The sequence below is a fragment of the Erpetoichthys calabaricus genome, chromosome 12, assembly GCF_900747795.2.
Source record: "Erpetoichthys calabaricus chromosome 12, fErpCal1.3, whole genome shotgun sequence".
In the NCBI taxonomy this organism is placed as follows: domain Eukaryota; kingdom Metazoa; phylum Chordata; class Cladistia; order Polypteriformes; family Polypteridae; genus Erpetoichthys; species Erpetoichthys calabaricus.
In genome coordinates, this window is record NC_041405.2 from 28,141,984 (window position 1) to 28,166,100 (window position 24,117).

Consider the following 24,117-nt stretch of genomic DNA (forward strand, 5'->3'; position numbering starts at 1 on the left):
TCTCCACTCCTCAGGCATCCTCTCACTTTCCAAGATTCCATTAAACAATCTGGTTAAAAACTCTACTGCCATCTCTCCTAAACACCTCCATGCTTCCATAGGTATGTCATCTGGACCAACAGCCTTTCCATTTTTCATCCTCTTCATAGCTGTCCTTACTTCCTCCTTGCTAATCCGTTGCACTTCCTGACTCATTATCTCCACCTCATTCAATCTCTTCTCTCTCTCATTCTCTTCATTCATCAGCCTCTCAAAGTACTCTTTCCATCTGATCAACACACTCTCTTCACTTGTGAGTACATTTCCATCTTTATCCTTTATCACCCTAACCTGCTGCGCATCTTTTCCAGCTCTGTCCCTCTGTCTAGCCAATCGGTACAGGTCCTTTACTCCCTCCTTAGTGTCCAACCTCTCATACAACTCATCATACGCCTTTTCTTTAGCCTTTGCCACCTCTCTCTTCACCTTGCGCCTTATCTCCTTGTACTCTTGTCTACTTTCTGCATCTCTCTGACTATCCCACTTCTTCTTTGCCATCCTCTTCCCTCTGTATACTCTCCTGTATTTCCTCACTCCACCACCAGGTTTCCTTTTCCTCCTTCCTTTTTCCAGATGTCACGCCAAGCACCTTTCTTGCTGTCACCCTCTTACTACATCTGCTGTAGTTTCCCAGCTGTTTGGTAACTCCTCACTGCCACCCAGTGCCTGTCTCACTTCCTCCCTAAACTCAACCTTGCAGTCTTCCTTTTTCAACTTCCACCATTTGATCCTTGGCTCTGCCCTCACTCTCTTCCTCTTCTTGATCTCCAACATCATCCTACAGACCACCATCCTATGCTGCTTAACTACACTTTCCCCTCCCACCACTTTGCAGTCTTCAATCTCCATCAGATCAGCTCTTCTGCATAGGATGTAATCTACCTGAGTGCATCTTCTTTCACACTTGTACGTCACCCTATGTACCTCCTTCTTCTTAAAATACGTATTCACCACAGACATGTCCATCCTTTCGGCAAAAATCCACTATCCTCTGACCTTCTTCATTCCTCTCCTTGACACCATACCTACCCATCACATCCTTCTCTCCACTGTTCCCTTCACCAACATGCCCACTGAAATCCACTCCAATCACCACTTTCTGTTCCTTGGGTACACCGTTCATCACTTCATCCAACTCACTCCAAAAACCTTCTTTCTCACCCATTGCACACCCAACTATATGCACTAACAACATTCTTCTTCACACCTCCAATTTCCAGCTTCATAATCTTTACTCTGCCTGACACTCTTCACCTCCAAAACACTCTTGACATACTGTTCCTTCAGAATAACTCCTACCCCATTTCTCCTCCCATCCACACCATGATAGAACAATTTGAATCCACCTCCGATCCACCTGGCCTTACTCCCCTTCCATTTAGTCTCTTGCACGCACAATATATCAACCTTTCTTCTCTCCATCATATCTGCTAATTCTCTCCCCTTACCAGTCATACTGCCAACATTCAAAGTTCCTACCCTCAGTTCCACTCTCTTTACTTTCTTCCTCTCCTGCTGCCTCCGGACACGTCTCCCCCCTCTTCTTCTTTGGCCAACAGTAGCCCAATTTCTGACAGCACCCTGTTGGCTAACAGTACTGGTGGCGGTTATTGTTAACCCGGGGCTCATATTGATTTGGAAAAATTTTACACCAGATGCCTTCCTGACGTAACCCTCTCCATTTATCAGGGCTTGGGACCAGCATGAAGAAACACACTGGTTTGTGCATCCCCTGTGGCTGGGTTTAACCATGTGTCCTTCAAATCAATTATGAATGTATTCTTTTCAAAGTCCACTCTTTTTCACAATCTGAACTTTTATTTTAGAGGTCCTATTCTCAACATTGTCTCATATTACAATGGTCTACAAAAAATATTTTTTGTTTGCTTCTGGGAACTTATTCTCTTTATTAAGTGTTTTACACTGATTTTCTATATGAAATCGGAATTAAGCTAGCACGTCAGGTTTTTGAAATACACATCATTGACGTTTTGACACTTTTAAATATCAATATAATATACTGTATCAATACGATATCTGGAGTTTGGACTATGTCCCATCAAAATTGTTTTTGATGTGCTTATTCTGAAAACAAACCAGAAGACGATACCAGGGACACGTTTAAAGCATATTTATGTCAATTCACCTCAATATATAAGTGAGGTCAGCGTGCCCAAAAATGTTGGAGGTACTCCCTTTTGCGCTTGTACTGCACATCCGTCTCTCTTTGCAAGAACCAACAGTAGTCACCCATCATGCTCGGAGTGAATTTTTCCCGATATCAGTTTTCCATCACCTTTATATTTTGATGAAATCTTTCCCCATGTTCATCTCTGACATCGCTTAGATTTAGTGGAAAAAAGTCAATATGAGAATGTAAAAAGTGCATCTTCAGTGACATTCTGGCTCCCGTAAGCTAATATACTTTCATCATATTCTCCACAACCTCAGTATAATTCTCTGCTCTGTGACTGTCAAGAAAATTCTGGACAACCTGCACGAATGAGGGTGGTGATTGAGTTGGCTTCAGTTTCCTTTTGAACTCATTGTCAAACATAAGTTCACGTATTTCAGGGCCAACAAAAACACCTTCCTTAATTTTGGCTTCACTTTTCTTTACTTTGAAAAATAAGCATCAAGAGTACAACTTTAGAATAATTTTTATCAGGTCCTGGTGATTTGTTAGATAACATCTTTTTTAATTTAGGCAGTACTTCTTCCTGTATAATTTCCTTATCACTACGTACATATTTGGCAGTCCTGTTTTGGTAGTTGTTACTGAGGTTATTGACTTCTTTGCATGTGTAAACCTCAGGCAAATGTAAGTTTGGAGCATTTGCTATTTCACTCTCAACATATTTTAATTAACCTTTACCATTCCTAATACACTTCATCTTCTCCTTAACTGTTCTTTTAATACTAAAATATTGTGTCTTTTGCCTTTTCTGCAATATTCTTCTCAAACTGTCTTTTAGATTTCCTAAAATGTATGTAACCATTGCTTTCATGCATTCATAAGCATTATGGTGGGTGGTGGAGTATTAATCTTAAACACCTTAGATAGCTGTTTTTTCCTTTGCAACTTAATTTTTTATTTCCATATTTGTTCACTGCAGGAGTCTTCTTCAGCTCTCTACTGCTTCTAAATTTTGGTGTAAACCTGTCTTGCATTATATGTGAAACATTTTAAAACTTGCCTAACCATCTCCTCATGTCCTCCACATTAAAAGGAATACAGTGGTGTGAAAAACTATTTGCCCCCTTCCTGATTTCTTATTCTTTTGCATGTTTGTCACACAAAATGTTTCTGATCATCAAACACATTTAACCATTAGTCAAATATAACACAAGTAAAGACAAAATGCAGTTTGTAAATGGTGGTTTTTATTATTTAGGGAGAAAAAAAAATCCAAACCTACATGGCCCTGTGTGAAAAAGTAATTGCCCCCTGAACCTAATAACTGGTTGGGCCACCCTTAGCAGCAATAACTGCAATCAAGCGTTTGCGATAACTTGCAATGAGTCTTTTACAGCGCTCTGGAGGAATTTTGGCCCACTCATCTTTGCAAAATTGTTGTAATTCAGCTTTATTTGAGGGTTTTCTAGCATGAACCGCCTTTTTAAGGTCATGCCATAGCATCTCAATTGGATTCAGGTCAGGACTTTGACTAGGCCACTCCAAAGTCTTCATTTTGTTTTTCTTCAGCCATTCAGAGGTGGATTTGCTGTGTGTTTTGGGTCATTGTCCTGTTGCAGCACCCAAGATCGCTTCAGCTTGAGTTGACGAACAGATGGCCGGACATTCTCCTTCAGGATTTTTTGGTAGACAGTAGAATTCATGGTTCCATCTATCACAGCAAGCCTTCCAGGTCCTGAAGCAGCAAAACAACCCCAGACCATCACACTACCACCACCATATTTTACTGTTGGTATGATGTTCTTTTTCTGAAATTGCTGTGTTCCTTTTACGCCAGATGTAACGGGACATTTGCCTTCCAAAAAGTTCAACTTTTGACTCATCAGTCCACAAGGTATTTTCCCAAAAGTCTTGGCAATCATTGAGATGTTTCTTAGCAAAATTGAGACGAGCCCTATGTTCTTTTTGCTTAACAGTGGTTTGCGTCTTGGAAATCTGCCATGTAGGCCGTTTTTGCCCAGTCTCTTTCTATTGGTGGAGTCGTGAACCACTGACCTAATTGAGGCAAGTGAGGCCCTGCAGTTCTTTAGACGTTGTCCTGGGGTCTTTTGTGACCTCTGGATGAGTCGTCTCTGCGCATCTTGGGGTAATTTGGTCGGCCGGCCACTCCTAGGAAGGTTCACCACTGTTCCATGTTTTTGCCATTTGTGGATAATGGCTCTCACTGTGGTTCGCTGGAGTCCCAAAGCTTTAGAAATGGCTTTATAACCTTTACCAGACTGATAGATCTCAATTACTTCTGTTCTCATTTGTTCCTGAATTTCTTTGGATCTTGGCATGATGTCTAGCTTTTGAGGTGCTTTTGGTCTACTTCTCTGTGTCAGGCAGCTCCTATTTAAGTGATTTCCTTGATTGAGACAGGTGTTGGCAGTAATCAGGCCTGGGGGTGGCTACGGAAAATTGAACTCAGGTGTGATACACCACAGTTAGGTTATTTTTTAGCAAGGGGGCAATTACTTTTTCACACAGGGCCATGTAGGTTTGGATTTTTTTTCTCCCTAAATAATAAACACCATCATTTAAAAACTGGCATTTTGTGTTTACTTGTGTTATATTTGACTAATGGTTAAATGTTGTTTGATGATCAGAAACATTTTGTGTGACAAACATGCAAAAGAATAAGAAATCAGGAAGGGGGCAAATAGTTTTTCACACCACTGTATGCTAATTGATCTAATTTATGCTTTTCCACATCTACTCAAAATGTGCCCTGCTAAAATTAAACTTGCCAGTTTTTTGTTTTTGAATTATGCACTCTATCAAAACACAGGAAAATGTGTTATATTATGACCACTAGGTACTAATGGTTCAATCGCCTCTATTCCCTGTATCCTACCCTGATTATTATAAAATAGAAAAAAACTAGACAGGCTCCCTTCCTCATTGTGCCTTAATGTACTGAGTTTAAAAATCAGTCACTATATATTGAGTATTTCCAGAAATTTAACCAAATATTCTATTGTCAGTACTTACGTCATTCCAGCTCCAGGGGTCAGCTGTCATTTGATTGGTGATAAAAACAGCCACATTATATTCTGATTAGACAGATGAAAGAAAAAACAATATTCTATTACCCATGGAATAAAAAGCATCCATCGATCCGTTTGTAAAACTATAACATTTTTTACTTGAACTTGTTTATTTTCATTATAGTGCTGTGGGGGATAACACCATATCCTGTCAGCATTAGGTGCAAAGCTGGGACCAATCTTGGACAGAGTGCCAGTGAATTGCACACTTGCTCACATTTCTACAATTATTCATAGGAATAATTTTGAGTTACTGGTCAATATCAACTACATATTTTGTGATGACAGGAAACCAGAGTACCTTGTGAAAAACATGGACACTAGGAGAACATGCAAACCTCATAAAGACAATGCTCAGGCTGGTATTGGAATTCCAGGATTCTGGAGCCATTAGGTAACTCGTGCCACTGAGCTGGCAAATTAACTATTTTATTTCTTAACTGAAAATAAATTATCGATTTTAGTTTTTTTATTAAGGCATTTTGAATGTCAAATGCTGACAGACTTAAGTGACAGTAAAACAATGCTAAATTTGAAAAGAAAAAAAAAAAACACCTTCAGAGATCTTCTGTACCTGGAAAGCATTTGTGCTAGCCTCTGCTGGCGTTCAGCAAGTTCCCCTCTGCCGGAAAAATCCACCCTAAAGAGAGCCATGACAGAATCTACAATCTAGAGAGAAGAGCAAGATTTCAAAGGATTTCATGCTCTATATCAAAATTTTTTTTTACTCAAGTCAAGTTTATTGTCATGTGTACATACTTTAGTATAAAAAATTCTTACTTGCATGTCTCCCTTCTACGACAAAATGAAAAATGACAAAAAATGCAATACAAAAACTAAATAAATACATATTCCATGTAGCATACTGTACATATGTATGATTATATACAATATATATAGTATATTTGCAAGTATTATATATTGACTAGGTACATTACATGTTGAAGAAAGGTAATAGAAAAAAAATATTTGATATCCTTTGCCTTATGTACCATCCTACACCATTCTTCGGTATCCTTGTATGTTTCCTCTCTCAGTCTCGTTCTTATAAAGCCTGCTTTTACAGGTTTTTGTCATTTGGAGGCACAGACACCAGACAGTTGAGTTTTATTATATAGTAGATAGATGCATCCGGTTTGTTATGTTGCAAATTTTAGTTTCTTAGGATTGAGTGTCCAGTTACCTTACAACCTGTAGAAGGAAACGGCACTTGAGTTCAATGGTGTGAATGCCAATGACCCTGTGCTGTTTGCTAGAAAGGAGAAGTGAGGGAAGTGGCTATAAAGGATGATTGAGGTCTTTACTTATACTCTTTGCCTTTCTAAGGCTGTGAGTGTTGTACATGTCATGAACAGAAGGCAGCTCAGTGCCAATAGTATTAGTGTGTGACCTCCACAAAAAATGCTTTTCCTATATAGCAATTGCTTGAAAAGCATGACATCTGCATTTAAACTTATGTTCTATCCAGAGATTGTGATCCTTAAATTACTGTGAGCAGCTGAAACATGGCAAAGTACAGGAGACACCTTAATCGAAATGTACAGGAGACACCTTAATCAAAATGTACAATCAATACCTGCTACACAACATCCTTCATGCTAAATGCTAGTGCTGTCACCAGCCTAGCATTATTGAGCAATCAGATGCTGCAAACTTTAAAGCTATAATCTTTCTTTGGATCAGCCTCATTATTTGTGTCTTCAGTCAGTTCAACCAAGGAAAATGCAGCAGAAGATCCATATTACTAACCGAGAATGCTAAACCGGATGATGGACGCAGGCACATCCGGCAATGGGCCGTAGCTGCAAAAAGACGTACTGCGCAGGCGCAAAAAGAGTCTGCGAGAGTCGGCTGAGGAGCCGAGAAAGGCGGACAAAAGAGGGCGAGAGAGGCGGATGAGGGTCCGCGAGAGGCGCAGGCGCAAAAACAGTCCGCGAGAGTCGGAGAAAGGCGGACAAAAGAGGGCGACAAAGGGCGGATGAGGGGGCCGCGAGAGGCGGACAAGACCACAGAAAATAGGAGTGAGCACATACAAAAAGTAGTCACAGAAATGAGGCGCAACAAGCACCAAAAAAAGGAAAAGGCACATAAAAGAGTAGTCAAACGCAGGCAAAGCACGAAACACATTGCACACGAAACTAAACACACCAAAAAAAAAAGAACAGACGAGCGCACAACAGCAGGGCACGACCACCCCCCCCCCCCCCCCCCACAGGCACTGGACGGGACGGGACACACACCAAGAGGGGGATTCATCAAGCCCATGGAAGACAAAAAAAAGAACACAAAACAACCCCACAAACCCTACAAGCAAGGGACGGGACACACACAAAGAGGGGGATTCAAACAAGACACAGGAACACAAAAAGAAAGAAGACGCTCGCGCAACAACAATCCCCCCCCACACATCCATAAGAAGTGACACCCAAAAGCCACATATTCTAAAGTGAACGTCAACACCTTCACAATAGGCAGCATAGGTGTCGGCATAGGTGTCAGCATGGGTGGATGTCCTTTCAATAAAGCACTATTTAACCGTTCAACTAAAGAAAAGGATACATATCAACAGTGAGTGCGATCCTCCTTATTACCCTAAGTTCTTGTCAATAAGCCGCGGCTTATCTAAGGAAAAAAGTTGTGAAAATGAAAAAATAGAATATCGGCTTATACATAAGTCCGGCTTATACATCCATCGCGGGGGTTGCGTTCCAGAGCCACCCGCGAAATAAGAATATCCGCGAAGTAGAAACCATATGTTTATATGGTTATTTTTATATTGTCATGCTTTGGGTCACAGATTTGCGCAGAAACACAGGAGGTTGTAGAGAGACAGGAAACGTTATTCAAACACTGCAAACAAACATTTGTCTCTTTTTCAAAAGTTTTAAACTGTGCTCCCATGACAAGACAGAGATGACAGTTCTGTCTCACAATTAAAAGAATGCAAACATATCTTCCTTTTCAAAGGAGTGCAAAGCAAGCAGTCAAAAAAAAATCAATAGGGTTTTTTGGCTTTTAAGTATGCGAAGCACCGCCGGTACAAAGCTGTTGAAGCGGCAGCTCACACCCCCTCTGTCAGGATGCAGGAAGAGAGAGAGAGAGAGATAGAGAGAGATAGAGAGAGACAGATAAAAAAAATCAATACGTGCCCTTTGAGCTTTTAAGTATGCGAAGCTCCGTGCAGCATTTCTTTCAGGAAGCAGCTGCACACAGCCCCCCTGCTCACACCCCCCCTACGTCAGCGCAAGAGAGAGAGAGAGAGAGAGAGAGAGAAAGTAAGCTGGATAGCTTCTCAGCCATCTGCCAATAGCGTCCCTTGTATGAAATCAACTGGGCAAACCAACTGAGGAAGCATGTACCAGAAATTAAAAGACCCATTGTCCGCAGAAATCCGCGATATATATTTAAATATGCTTACATATAAAATCACAATTTAAATGACCGCTACGCGCTCGTGTTGACTCGGCGACGGCCCAGAGCAGAAAGAACGCGCTCCGGCCGCTCCAACCGCACCATGCGGGGAGTGAGAGAGACGGCAATATCTCACACTCTCTCCCCCCTTAAAGAAATTAAATGGGCGCGAGTGAGACCACTGACCTCCCTCCCTTCTATTAGTTATAGGTTATAGTACGTTCGGCTTATCCATGAGTCCGGCTTATCTATGATACGAATTTTATTTTAAAAATTCGTATGATTTTTGGTCTCCGGCTAATACATGAGTCCGGCTTATAGACAAGAACTTAGGGTACTTATCCATATTTCGCATGCTGAGAAAGAAACAAGTCATGAATACACGGTCACGGGTACAAAATGATTCGCGTGTCAAAGTGCTGCATCGAAAGAAGCAAGATTTCAAACGAAAGAGCTCGCGTATCAGACATACAAAAAAGGGAGCGAAGAGACAGAATAAATGAACGGAGACATATGCAAAGCGCAAATGAACTGACAGAAAAAAAAAAGTAAGACGCGAAAAGCACCAAGCTCAAATGACCGACATACAAAAACGGACAAGGCTCGATACAAACAATGCACGGCGTAGACTGAAACGGACTTTGCGCAAAGCGGAGGCGAAGAAAAAAAAAGAAAAAAATAGGCCGTCACAAATAATGGACCATGCAACAAAAAGGCAATCAAACGCAAAAAGCAAAACATGCCCGTCGCGGACATCAACGCCACACACCTGTTAAACGCTTACGCCAAATGGCTGAAAAACGCCTTCAATAAGGAATCCACTATTGAGGAGGAAAATTCATTGGGATTAATGAATGTCATTTGCAATCATTGTCATTCACTTAACTTCACAGAAGAAACAACTGGCAATACAAATAATGAATTTACACGTTGTTGTCAAAAAGGTTCAGATTAGACTGCCTCCTTTACATTCATATCCTGAATATCTAAAGAGGCTTTCTAACTAACGATGTGCCTGAAAGTAAAAACTTTACTAAAACTGCATTACATCCTACAATAGTTCATTTGCTTTTGCATCTACCGGAAGTACATATCAGGCCACCAAAAGGCAATGGCCCATACTGCTTTCGCATATGTGGACAAATATTGCATCGCATTGGAAACAGTGCACCCTGAAACAAATCAAACAACGCAAATATGCACAAATCCTACATCCTAGATATCAACGCATGAACCTTCCTGAAAACAAACAATGCACGGTGCCTATAATGAGAAACGTCACTCATGTCATAAACAATCACCCATTAGCTAAGTCTATAAAAATGCTACATGAAGTTGAAAAGGAAGGCAAACTACCAAAGCAAATGCAGAAGTTATAGCGGCAACTACAATTGCTTTGGTCTTGATAAAGGACAAACAACAAGATCCAAGACGATACAATCTGCCCCCGTTGTTAATGAAGTGGCAATTGTCTTTCAAAGTAAAGATGTTGAGCCTCCATTTCACAGAGATATTGTTCTACATTTACGTCCTGATAAAACAAACACCTACATTCCAACGCATAGACATTTGCTTTCCGCTTCTTAATACTTTAACATACCCCATATTATTTCCAACTGGACAGGAAGGATGGAGTGCTACAATTTCAAGAATTTAAAAACAGCAGGCACAGAGATGATCACGTGTATCCATGAAAGAATATTTCTCCTACAGACTCTCAGTAAGGGACGACTTAATCCATTACTCAATGCAGGAAAGCTGACTCAACAATACATCGTTGACGTTTATGTTCGAGCGGAATCAAATGATCTGCAGTGGATAAAAAACAACCAGCCTTCACTTAGAGCCGATAAATACAAATCGCTGCTGGACTACATTAATCGGGATGCTGACGTCATGGAGCACATTCCAATAAAACATTAATATATGCCAAAAACTCTATTTGTTATTTCTATGCGCATCATCCAAAGCTGCACACTATTCTATATCTAATTCATACATCTCACTCTTTGTCATGTCCCAACGCCAGGGGGTTGGCGAGCGAAGCGAGCAGGGGGCGGAGCCCCCCCCCTAGTAGAAAATGTTCCAAAGATATTCTCAAGCCCAACATGATGCACACAGCATAATATTGACAACACCTCTTGGGTTGATTCTTACACTATTATGCCTAATAGATGAAGGGTCTCTATGAAAGATCCTTGTACTTAATGGCCAAAATCTGAAAACATGTAGAAGAGTTTTGTGAGTGTTAAACTGAAAATGCCTTATCTAAGATAAATACAGTAGTTCCTTCTGCCTCCACCATGCAAAACCTTACTTGATAACACCCATACAACCTGAGAATAAAGAATGTCTATGACCCTAATTATGGATCATTGTTTTAACAACAAGTAGCCTGCTTTTACACTCATGTATTTTACATCCGTGTGTATGCTTTTTGAATATTTTAAATGATTTTTGCCAAAAGAAAACATGAATTGACATTAGTGGACACAATGTATATTTAAATGTAATAATAATTAATAATTTAGGTAGTAATAATTAATTACAAAAAACATTCATATAGGTGTTGAGACTTACCAGGAGTTTAAAAATTCCTGCCTCCTCATGAAATTTGGCAGCTACAAAATCTAACAGTTCCATTTGATGTTCACCTGGAAACATAATTTAACATGATTGAGAAGTTGCATTTTACAAATTTCTCTGAACCAAAGGTGTTGGTCTGTGTGCTGTTCAGTTCTTCGCACAACCCTAATCCATTATATGATACTTTACATTTTACTAGTAAAAATAATTCAATTTACTTGTATAAGCACGTGCATACAGCACATTATCCAGCACAGCATCATGGTCCACATTGAATCGGTCAGCAATGTCCTTTAGCCGATCTGGGCGACTGTATTAGCAGGGTATGGAAATTAAACTAAATTCCACATTAATATATACATAGCATATTAGTGACTAATATTTTGACCAGACTGTGAAAACATAGATCTTTGACAATAATTAGGTAAATAAAAGGTAAAAATACTTCCTGTAACTTTTGGAAATATTAACATATAGAAAATAAACAAATTAATTAAAGGGAAAACTACATTTGCTGTTAGTGTTTCTGTCAATATGTATATTATTCAAGTGTATTCCATCCATCAATCCATCCATTAATGAAATCCCTTAATCCACTTCGGAATCACAGGGGGAGCCACAGCCTGAGAGCATCCAGCTCAATGGCAGAAACCAATCACAAATGGAATGCCACAATTAAACACACATTCACAAGGAACCAAATTAGAATCACAAAGTAACATGCACACCTTTGGGATATGGAAGAAAAACTGAAATACCCAGATAGACATACAAACACAGACACAAAAATAACATGCGGGAATCTGGAGCAAAAGTGGCTGCCACTGCACCACTATGCCACTCAGCTGTACCGTCCAAAAAATCATGCATTATTTTGAAACAGCTGCATAAGTGATTTTTATCTAAATGTGTTGGCCATTACATAATAACAGATGATCTACTATAATCCTTTTTATATATTTATTCAGAACACAGTATAATAACCTCATATTAACAAGCATTACATGGAAAATACAAATTTTACAATGATTATTTATCTCTCAAAGGATACAATGTATTTTCTGTGTCTATAAATATAACTTTTCCCCCAGTGTATCCCTCATCTCCAGGAAGCTGTGCTGTTACTAAAGCAAAATAATATATATTTAGCTGTGCTGTTTAATTTAAAAAGTAAGAAATATATTAATATACCATTAACAAATTTCAGTTATTGCACAGGAGACATATTCACAAAGATACAAAGACCTACTTTTTGTTATTACATACCACAAAGGGTGTGAGATAGCTGTGTTTTGCCAGTTCTAAACTCTGCAAAAAAGTTGATTTAGGTTTGTCAGACTGAAAAACTAATTTAAAACATTATTATCCAAGACACCATTTATAAAAAACAAATCTTTAACTCTAAACATGCCTTCAGATCTGTTTCAAGGTCATGTATTTTAGCATTAAATGGAACATTAATAGGTAAAAATTTGACACAATTAAAAGAGGAAATAAACTACTGTTATATATATTTGCTTGTTTTAGAGGAATACAAATTCTCCACAAACTCAAACTAGATAATTGGTTTCACACAGACAAAGACTGATCTGGGATTTGTGCCAAATGGCTAAGAATAAATCGCAAAAATAAATAAATAAATACATACATAAAAAATCTAATTCCTTTCTGAAAAGATGTGCATGTAATGACTGGATAACAGGAAGAAAATCAGAAAAAATAAAATAAAAGACCTGGTGCAATATTTGACATATAGTATTTGTTAATAAAGAATTGTACTTAATAAAAATAAAGACTAAAGCAGATGACTACAAGACCTCAATTTCTCAATACAAACTGTGTCAAGCAATTTCACTCTAAGGCAGTTTTCTGGATTATTTAATCAGCTAGAAAATGATAGAAACTATAATGTTATCATGCTAAATGCAGTATATATTCAAAGGCATCATATGCAGTCTGTCAAGAACACATTTTGAACCAGTAAGATACAGTAAAAAGTGCAATTGTTTTGGAAAAGAATCATTTCAACATTTGTTTTTAAACAGTTCATTTACTTGTGGGATCCACATTTCGTAAACTTATGAACTGTATTCCTGTAAAATTTACTGATGGGTCACTCCAAAATGGAAGTGCATAGCCAGCCCTTTTCAAAACACAGTAACGCCTTACAGTGAAACACAAAAAGAAAACACTTAAAAAGGCATTTTGTTTAGCCTATTTGTTAGAGGTTATTCAGTTAGTGACAATTATCCCCTTAGTTTTGAGAATTAATGTGTTCACTTAGTAGAGTATTTGAATTAGTCATGAATAAAAACAACAGGATTGTCTCTTAGCTAAACGTTTATAAAAATTAAACAAAAACAACAGACTTCTGATTCCCAACAAACATATGTCCCACTATCAATTTTAGGAATAAGATTTTCTTTTAATAATAATAAGGTTGTGATGATCAAGACTTAGTAACAGTAACCTCTTAAAGTAAGCAAAAGACTAAACAGTCAAATGGCCAACTTGAATTGAAATAAATAATTATAAACAAACTTTCACTTCTATATGGGACTACAGATATTTGGATCAATTACAACCACTTCACTTACAATCTACCCTCAATACTGTGCCGATTTAGAGTTGGCAGCTATCCTAAGCTACATATCTTTGGGATGTGGGAGTAAACAGAAGTACTCAAAAATCTACAGAGGCAGAGGAAGAACATGTAAGCACTACATACTGTATTTATCAACAGCTGTAATTTGAAACCATGACTGTATAGCTGTCTCATAAAACCAGGACTGTACAACTGTCTTGTAAGACTCCCCAAAATGACAGCCATTGCACAGTGCCCCAACATTCCAAACTCTGGGGTGGAATATAATTTATCTATTTGATCAATTTCTCTCACCCACATATGTATGTATAATCTAGTTCAGAAACCTGTTCCTTAGATCCAGGCCATGTCCTCCTGACCATAAACATCTCTAAGCTACATTTTTTAGAAATAATATGGCAACATATTATTTTCAGTTTGTTAACTTACCTCCAAAAGCTTCTGTAATGGCCCATACTTTCATTCCACCACCTAACAGCTTGCTAAAGGAAAAAAGCATGTGCTTTACAAAAACACTGCGTATTTATAAAAAAAAACAAAACAAAAAAACAGTAAAGATGTTGCAGAAGAGTGGCCAGTGAATAGTGTTGCCACCAGCAACTTTGTGGTTGGAGGATAATTTTGCCAGCAAAAAACACCACTTGGTCCCAATATGAACTTAGGTTAGAGTGCAGACTATACAGTGTTTCATGTTCTATTGCTGACATTTTGACAGAGTTTCGTCCATTAGCCCAAGCCATAATGTCAGGCAAATAGGTGAATTGAAAAAATCTTTGTAGCTATGACTGTGCCTATATCCTGCAATGGTGTACTTCTGAGGATAGATTGCAGCCTTGTGCATGTTATTGAACATATACTGTAACAATGAGCTTATACAAGGTATATCAGTGAATACACATTTTTAATGTAATTAGCAGCTATTAACTGTTACTAAAAGCAATTAAATAATTGTCTCTTTTGATATATGTCTTAAGATTAGATATATTTGAAAGAGACTTTACAATAGCCGGTGATTCTTTATTTCATATAAATAATATGAGTACATAATAAAGCTGTCAAATGTGTTTTCCAATAAATAAGAAAAAAAGGAATTATGGGCATAATGCATTTTATTGAAGGTTAATTACTTAAGTATTAACACATCATTTTTATATCTGACATGACAGTATACATTTGCACACTGTCCAAATAGTAAACTACACACAAAAAGCACCCCAACAGTACACAAAATAGAAAACAGTTAAACCAAATAATCAATAAGTTAAGCAACTCACCTTCAATACAGATGCATGACACAGTTTATGTAGAAGACGAAAAAGAACTAATACAAAAACCTATAAACATATATTAATTTAGGTATGGGTTCTATTGGTATGAAGCAATTACCACATCATGCCCAATTGAACCTATGTACAGTATAAGATGCTGAGCCACTGAACTTACTGTATGTTTATTATTAAAAAGGAAGTCAGTGGGACAAAAATAAATATAACAAAGACACTGTGTTTTATGTAGTTTGTTCCATGTAAGAAAGCTTTAACTAAGTCACTCTTACTCAAACTCTTGGCTGCCAGTTGAGATGTGAAACACCATTTTCCTCTTTTCACTGTATGCAAAGGCAGTGACAAAGCCAGGTTCCTGCAAGAATTTTGACATAAATATCATAAGCAAATAACGTCTTTGCTATATAAACATAAAGGAAAAAGCACTTGAGGACAATGTGCTGAGATATTCTCAATGAATCACAAAATAACGGCAAAAGAAGAAAAAATAAAAAGAGCAGGAAAGAGCACTGAAAAGTCAGAACAAGTCAGTGCTTGTAAATGTAAAAAATGCCCTGCTCCATCTTTTTCACTTTATGAATATGCCTACTTAATGAGTGGGTCCTGCAATAGACTTATGCCCTGTCTAGGACTGGTTCTATGCTGGATTGTGCCAGAGCAGTCTTCAGCCCACTGCAATGCTGAACTGACTGAAGCAGGCTTGAGAGTGTTATATTAAACTATATAGTATTGCTAGTTATTAATTTAATAAAGTACACAAAGAGATCACTTTAACAAAATTATAGGTTTTATATTTAACTAAAGAATTTTAAAAAGTTTAATATTTGTGTATTTTCCTCTATTCTGCTACATACAATCAGTTTGTTAGCAGCTTCTTTGATTTTGTCAACTTTGGCTTCTGATAATCCTTTTGATGTTTCCCATTGCTCTTCGCGTTGTCATCTGAATCCCTTTAATTGTACAGATTCCAACCATTTTCAGTTTTTTAATGTCTGCCATGTTCTGCAAAGAAGCAACCATACACTTTAGAATAAATTTCATCCACAAGTTTATAACTTTATTAATCTTTTTCAGATATGAGTTAATTTTAACTACCTATACTAAAACTGACCTTTGTCAAATATTACTTATCAAATTTCAGTCATCATCCAACATGAAACTTATATTCATAACAACAATATACCATTGGTTGAGTACTCACAATTCCATGTTTCTGTAGAAGATCTATGTCTTGGAAAAATGAATCCTGCCAAAAAATTATTATTAATAATTCATCCATTTCCACTTTCTATCCTATTTAGACTAGAGGGCAATATCTCAGCAAAAGAAAACTGTAGTCTTTTCTTTGAGCATTCATATACTCATAAACTCATTTATGTTATTCGAGCATTTTCAGTCTTAAGTCTACAAGAGAGATACATATACAAAAAGGAACACAGTTAAATACAGAGAAATATGCATAAATCAGAAAGCCACCTTTCACACCATAAAGAACACACAAAATTATAACCACATCATAAATAAACCCAAATGCAGGACCAATTTGAAATCAGTGGTCTAACCATATTTTAATCAGCATCATTTTAGAGAAAAATGACTGCATACTATTTATGAATAATGTAGTGTAAAATGTTACATGCCTAATATTATCTTTGGTTACATTTTGTCTGTATAGTCCCTTGAGATCTGGTTAAAGATCACTGCAAAATAAAATGATTCATTATACAGGGAGCATTGCAAATCAATTCAGTATTAATAAAACTGTCCCATCTTTCTGATTATATATTTTACTTCACTGGAATTAATACACCTTCATAAAAATGTCATAAACCTTATGACATACTTGTCCACAAATTCTGACTCACCAGAGGTTTTACTGTCTTTGGATGCAGAAAAAAGCTTTTGATAGATTCAAATGGGATTATTTATTTACTACACTACACAGATTCAGGTTCGGCCCAAATATATCTGCATGGATTAAGCTACTGTATACTAGTCCAGAAGCCTCAGTCTGCATTAATAACACAAACAGACTATTTGAAATTTGAACATGGTACTTGACAAAGGTGCCCACTATCATTAATGCTCTTTGCATTGGCCATCAAGTCATTGGCTATACATGCCTGGATGAAACCAGAGATAAAGAGATTTATCAGAAAAGGACTCAAACAGAAAAAGATCACTATATGCAGATGATATGATGCTCTATATATCAAACCCACAATAAACCCTACCATTAGTCTTAGAGGTTTTAGGAGAATTTCATAAGATTCTGGATTCAAAATTATTCTGAATAAAAGTGTGCTTTTTCCCAGTGAACTCTCTAGTGCATCACATTAGACTGGATATCTCATATTTCCTAATATAAAACTAGTTTAAATATTTGGGGATCACAAGAAAATATAAAGATATCTTCCAATATATTTTGGAAGAACTGTGGATAAAATCAAACAAGATGTTAACTGATGTTCCACCCTCTATCTCCCCTTAGCAGGGAGAATTAACACTGTCAATATTAACATTTTCCTAAAGCTGCTCTATCTGTTCCAGAGTATGCCAATATACTGTACATAAGTAAATAATTCTTTAAGGAATTAAACTCAGTTATAACATCATTCATCTGGAATACAAAAAGCCATGCATTCAAAACGCACCTTTACAAAGATCTAAAACAGAGAGTGGCATGGCACTATGAAATTTGCAGAACTGAATTCACTCTCACCTAACTTGCAATGAACAACAAAATCATGTTCTAAATCTTCCTTGTATGCCCTGTGTTGTGCTCCATTTAATACTTACTATCATCAATTTACCAGCAATCCAGTTGTCCACCAGTTACTTAAAATATTGAACTGATGCAGAATACATTTTAAGTAGAACAGGATTGTGCTCCTATAGAAGATTATCAACTTTTTCCACCTTCTAAAACAAATTTAGTGCACATATATCAATCACAGAGGCAATGCTGGTTAGTCTTGATGAAGACTCAGAGATCATTTTAACAATATATAAAAATATTTCTAAGAATTTACATTTCAAATATTCTAGGTAACAGAAGGAAAATAAATTTTCAATTGGCATTTATAAGCCTTCCATAATTCAAGTAAATGTCTTTCATTTATCACATTTATCTCATTTAAAATTGTCCAAAATGTACCTAGTACAAGATCCAACCTGTGATCTCTGCCATCTAGCTCCAGCTTCACTATACCATGTGTTTTAGGGAATGCATTAAATTAACATAATTTTGGACAAATATCTTTACATATTTCTAAGGACAGCTCAGTCTTAAAATCATTTCTAATCCACTAACAACAATAGGTAGTGTACTCCTGGATGGCATTAAAGTCCATAGGAACTGGTAATTGTATAACCTAATACTATACTGCTAGCACACAGGCATAATCTTGCTTAACTGGCAGAATTCCAGCCCACCATCTATAACTCAGTGGGTAAGCAGCATTCTATATTATACTAAATTAGTTAAAAGATATGTACAAAACTTTTTTAAAAAACATGGCAAAAATTAATTACTATTACAGTAATCCCTCCTCCATCGCGGGGGTTTGCGTTCCAGAGCCACCCGCGAAATAAGAAAATCCGTGAAGTAGAAACCATATGTTTATATGGTTATTTTATATTGTCATGCTTGGGTCACAGATTTGCGCAGAAACACAGGAGGTTGTAGAGAGACAGGAACGTTATTCAAACACTGCAAACAAACATTTGTCTCTTTTTCAAAAGTTTAAACTGTGCTCCATGACAAGACAGAGATGACAGTTCGTCTCACAATTAAAAGAATGCAAACATATCTTCCTCTTCAAAGGAGTGCGCGTCAGGAGCAGTGACTGTCAGAGAGATAGAGAAAAGCAAATAAATCAATAGGGCTGTTGGCTTTTAAGTATGCGGAAGCACCGCGGCACAAAGCTGTTGAAGGCGGCAGCTCACACCCCCTCCGTCAGGAGCAGAGAAAGAGAGAGAGAGAGAGATAGAGAGAGACAGAGTTTGTTTTTCAATCAAAAATCAATACGTGCCCCTTCGAGCTTTTAAGTATGCGAAGCACCGTGCAGCATGTCGCTTCAGGAAGCAGCTGCACAGAAGGTAGCAACGTGAAGATAATCTTTCAGCATTTTTAGACAAGCGTCCGTATCGTCTAGGTGTGCAAACAGCCCCCCTGCTCAATCCCCCTACGTCAGGATCAGAAAAAGTCAGCGCAAGAGAGAGAGGAAAAGTAAGTTGGGTAGCTTCTCAGCCATCTGCCAATAGAGTCCCTTGTATGAAATCAACTGGGCAAAACCAACTGAGGAAGCATGTACCAGAAATTAAAAGACCCATTGTCCGCAGAAATCCGCAAACCAGCAAAAAATCCGCGATATATATTTAAATATGCTTACATATAAAATCCGCGATGGAGTGAAGCCGCGAAAGGCGAAGCGCGATATAGCGAGGGATTACTGTATTTTAGAATAAGCTTGCTGAGCCTGTGATCAAATATCTCATGCTATTAGTCCTTTGATCATATAAAGTTAGATTTTTTTTGGTTCCTTGGTCATGTCTCTCTTCTTTTTCTTTTTCTCTTGGGTGGGGGCTGAAGTTTGCTTTTTGTTGTTTCTACTTTGCATTAATTTCAAAGTAAATGGCTGTATCTGTAAAGTTACTGTTGCTTGTTTAATACTGAGTAGCATGCCATTGTAAAGTTCTATTTTATATTTTAATAAAATAAATGAATATATATTCAAATCACTTTAATATAACACTATTCAAAAGACATTAATTACCTCATCATCATGCAGACCCACTTCACCATCTACCACCTGGTCTTCAGCAGCTTTCATGGCACCTGGAAACTGTGGACAGACTACCAAAGACAGAATGTTTCCACTTTTGTAAAGGTTTCTTGCATAACAGATACACCACTGACTCAAATACAGCCTAACTAAATGAAGAATAACCTTATCTGTATATATTATACTATAGTTAAATTATTTTAAAACCTGTGAATGTTGCAATCAAGTTCCAGCTTCACTAGGCCAGATTGTCATTCCAATGTTCATCTCTGTTCATGGCAAATAAGCAACCCACTCACTTAAACTTGTTTTCCCTAATACTGTTTTCCAAAGAAGAGAAGAAGTTCAAGTTCAAGCACTTCATTGTCATTGTGTAACACAACAAAATTACTTTTTATGACAGCCCCGAGGTGCATTTAAAGAAAAGTCAAATAATTCCAAATATGTCATATTGCTCAAATTACAGCAGCATACATTGTTATTGCACCTGTTAATGAATAGTACATTACATATTCTACAGTATATTGTAATACATTAGTATATTGCACATTACCATTATAGCTTATTGCACATGTTCAATTTAAAAATGGTCCTTCGACTGAGGAGATTCAGAGTTGAGAAAGTTTATGGCAGATGGGAAAAAGCTATATTTTAGTCTGTTTGTGCGTACACGGATTGACCTAAAGCGTCTGCCTGACGGGAGGAGCTCAAACAAAGAATTTCCAGGGTGAGTTTTGTCCTTGAGAATGTTTTTGGCCCTTCTCACACAGCGAGTCTTATACAAGAGTTCGAGTGATGGCAGTTTCAGTCCCTATAATGGCCTCTGCTGTATTTACGACCCGCTGCAGGGCTTCTTTAGCAGCCTTGGTGCAGCTGTTGTACCAGACCATCATGCAGTTAGTTAAAATGCTCTCTATAGTGCATCTATAGAAATTAACCAGCAGTTTCTGGGGGAGGTCAGCTCTCCTTAGCTTCCTGAGAAAATAGAGGCGTTGTTGTGCTTTGCCTATTATAGCCAAGTTGTTGTCAGCCCAGGACAGGTCCTCTGAGATGGTGACTCCTAGAAACTTAAAGCTGGAAACTCTCGCCACAGGATCTGCATTGATTATTATCGAACTGTGATTGGTCTTTTTAGTGGTCCTAAAGTCCAGAATAACTTCTTTGGTCTTTTTGGTATTTAAGACCAGGTTGTTGGTGTTGCACCATTCTGTCAGATTCTGAACCTCTTCCCTATTTGCAGCTTCACTGTTGTCTGTTACAAGCCCGATGACAGTTGTATCATCTGCAAATTTAACAATAATGTTTGATTGGTGTATGGGTTGACAGTCATGGGTGAAGAGCACATAGAGAAGGGGACTTAGTACACATCCTTGCAGCACACCAGTGCTCAGGGCTAGGGTGGAGGATGTGTGTTTGCCCATTCTGACAGACCTGGGGGCGGTTGGTGAAAAAAACCAGTAACCAGTTGCATATGGACGGAGCAAGTCCTAGTGCATAGAGTTTTTGGATCAGCTGGTTAGGTATGATGGTGTTAAATGCAGAGCTGTAGTCAATGAAGAGCATCCTAACATAGGCATTGGGCTTTTCCAGGTGCGAGAGGGCACCATGTAGAGCCACACAGATGGCGTCCTCAGCTGATCTGTTTGATCGATAGGCAAACTGGTGTTGGTCTAGATCAGCTGGGATGGAGGCTTTGATGTGGGTGATTACCAGTCGTTCAAAGCACTTTGCGATGACAGGGGTGAGAGCAATTGGTCGATAGTCATTAAGACAGGTTATCCTCGGTTTTTTTGGGAACAGGTACAATGGTTGTGGATTTCAGGCACAAGGGGACTACACCTGAGGAGAGAGAGAGGTTGAATATGTCTGTAAATACCTCCGCTAATTGGTCAGCGCAGGCCTGGAGCACACGTCCTTGCACATTATCAGGACATGCTGCCTTCCTTGTATTGATGTTTTCGAGTGCCCGCCGCACATCATGTATGTGTACGACCAAAGGCTGTGAGTCTCCGTTTAGCTCGAAGCTGACTGGAGGCTGGTTATTGTCCTTGTCAAACCGTGCAAAGAAACTGTTAAGTTCCTCTGCTAGGTTGGCATTGTTATTGGCCAGTGTGTCTTGTACGTCATTTTTCTTTTTGTAATCCGTGATTAATCGGATGCCTTGCCACATCCGCTGTGAGTTTGAGTTACTGTCAAAGTCCTCCTCAATCTGTTGTTAAGATTCTGTTTTTATGAAATGTACAAACTCTTGCCCAACATACAAGTAAGTGTACACATTTATGAATGAGACTATGGGCCTTGCTTAATCAGAACAAGATCGGACCATTTTCAGCAATAATTGACTCAGACTGATAACCATATCTAATCACTTTCATCTCCTCAGTTATTGTTAGCAAATGTCAAAGTAACTTTTGAAAGACTAATAATGAACACTCTAAAGCAAACTGTTGTTTTAATTATTTGTTGTAAAGTAGGGTTTCAATGCTTCTGGGATTTAACAACTTAATGACACTTATACTGCAATGCCACTCTAATGCAGGGGTCCTCAGTCACTGTCCTGGAGGGCCGCAGTGGCTACAGGTTTTCATTCCAGCTACTGTCCTAGAACTCAGTCCTTGCTGATAATGGAATTTGGTGTTTAACTCTATGCCTTGTTAGTTCCTTTATTCATCAAAGACAATTTTTTTATAAAGTTTGTAGATCAGAGGTCCTCAATTACAGTTCTGGAGGTCTGCTATGGCTGTAGGTTTTCACTTTAACCAATTTCTTAATTAGAATCCTTTTATTTACAACTAAAGCAATATGTTTTTTGGGCTTAATTTTAGTTCTCTTCCTGTTACCATTCAGAACCCTTAACTGCCTATTTTATATTTTAGCAGCTGTATTTAAGTTTTAATTGTTGCCTGTTTTCTTAATCAGACATTAGTTAATAATAAGATGCAGATAACCAATAAACCAGCAGCTCTCCAGCTAACGTGCTTACCATGAAGTATCTGTGATAAAAAAAATGTTTAGAAATGAATGAGAGGGGAATTGGAAGGACCATTAAGTTTAAATCTATTCTGGTCCACAAAACACATGGATGATGTTCTCACAGAAGGAAACTCTACAGTGCAATTAAAGCTCCTCTTGGATGGATGCAAGCATTAAAAAGCTAAACAGTTCTATACCAAGTTTCATTATCAGCATGGACTGCTTTCTAATAGGATACTAGTTGGAATAAAAACCTGTAGCCACTGCTGCCCTCCAGGACTGTGATTAAGGACCCCTGCTTTTATGTTTTTGCCCTTTTCACTTATGCACATTTGACTTTTATATTAGTAACTAACTGTCCAAATTCATGTAATAGTTGATTTGTTTTATTTTTTACTCAAAGATATTGTCAAAATGTATAAGAATTTTTTTATCTCAGTCAGAGATCCATTGAGCAGCATTACCAATCGCCAGTCACCAAAGGATATCATTTGATGTTTCATCTTTTATCATTAGTTTCAGCAGTCACCAAGGGCACCTGTGTTTTTTCCAGGAGCCCAAATCTTTGGTAAAGCCAGGATTTTCCCTGTTAAATCCACTGATTTTGCTACAGTGTTGCTATTTACACAAGTCAGCTTCAATCCCTTTCACTTGTGGACATTATTTTAGAAGTAACAGTTAACTACAAGGAAATAGGCTATTCTATAAACAGAAAATATGTAAATCTGAACACAGCTGGCTAAAAAATAATAATTTGATAAACCTTCAGAAAGTAAAAAAGAAAAATCACTGCAGATTGGGGCATTTATCCCAGGCTACATATTTCTCTCATACATCTATATTATGTATTCCTTTTGCTATAGCATTTACTTTATGATTTGTATTGTTTTTGTATTATTATGTTTGTTAAGATCCTTAATTTCATGTACTGTATTATATTCTTAAATATACAAAATGTGTGAATATTTTTTCTTGTTGATATAAACTGTGTACTCTGCAACTGTTTCAAATTGAAAACTGTTTCCCTTACATTCTGTAATTATATGGTTTGATATTTTTCTAGGTTTTGTACTGAATATTTACACGAATACTGTGCTTTAATCTTAGTTCTACAATGGCTATTTCTTTTCTGGTCTCAGAAGTATTTCTTGCCCAACGGGTTGCCACTCATGTCCATCCATTCGCCGTTCCTCACCTTGCCCAAGCC

General features: G+C 37.7%; 1 protein-coding gene across 1 annotated transcript in view; it reads right to left on the minus strand.

Moving 5' to 3' along the window:
* Nucleotides 1-24,117, minus strand: part of dmc1 (DNA meiotic recombinase 1) — a 31,372-nt gene that overhangs the window by 6,495 nt on the left and 760 nt on the right. Inside the window, 14 exon segments of the mRNA XM_051934889.1 lie at nt 5,210-5,226; nt 5,228-5,271; nt 5,821-5,838; nt 5,841-5,934; nt 11,257-11,330; nt 11,481-11,572; nt 12,314-12,386; nt 12,529-12,570; nt 14,297-14,349; nt 15,423-15,505; nt 16,005-16,061; nt 16,063-16,152; nt 16,352-16,396; nt 19,929-19,997. Coding sequence (XP_051790849.1) covers nt 5,210-5,226; nt 5,228-5,271; nt 5,821-5,838; nt 5,841-5,934; nt 11,257-11,330; nt 11,481-11,572; nt 12,314-12,386; nt 12,529-12,570; nt 14,297-14,349; nt 15,423-15,505; nt 16,005-16,061; nt 16,063-16,152; nt 16,352-16,396; nt 19,929-19,985 — 839 coding nt within the window. The 5' untranslated portion in view covers nt 19,986-19,997.